Here is a 314-nt window from a genome sequence, read left to right as displayed (position 1 = left end):
GTGGGTAACCGTTAACGTACGTTCCCGGTGGCGGCTTCTCACGGGGGCTCGCTCGTGGCTGGAAATCCGGGTGTTCGGAACGACAGTCGATGTCTGTAAAAGCATTTTGGGATTTCCCTTTCCGTTGCTTTTGTTTTGCCGGGGTACAACGTCTATCTTCTGTGACCGGGCTGGGGTTGGTATCGGAGCGGATTGCAAGCCTGGTGCTTGCCTCTGAGGTCCCCAGCCTGCCGGGTTCGCCGGATGACGGAAATACAAACCCGCTGTTTTGGTGGGGTTTTTCAAAAGACCCCCTCAGAGGGGTACTAATTTTA

General features: G+C 55.1%; 1 protein-coding gene across 1 annotated transcript in view; it reads left to right on the top strand.

Annotated features, from left to right (window-relative positions):
• The first annotated feature begins 243 nt into the window (after positions 1-243).
• PEX7 (peroxisomal biogenesis factor 7) overlaps positions 244-314 on the top strand; it is a 49,506-nt gene continuing 49,435 nt past the window's right edge. Inside the window, exon 1 of the mRNA XM_009281576.1 lies at positions 244-271. Within this exon, the coding sequence (XP_009279851.1) occupies positions 244-271 (28 nt within the window). The remainder of the gene's footprint in view (positions 272-314) is intronic.

This window comes from Aptenodytes forsteri, unplaced genomic scaffold, assembly GCF_000699145.1.
Source record: "Aptenodytes forsteri isolate BGI_AS27 unplaced genomic scaffold, ASM69914v1 Scaffold82, whole genome shotgun sequence".
Lineage (NCBI taxonomy): Eukaryota > Metazoa > Chordata > Aves > Sphenisciformes > Spheniscidae > Aptenodytes > Aptenodytes forsteri.
Note: the sequence above shows the minus strand (reverse complement) of the source record. Positions and strands in the feature narration are given on the sequence as shown.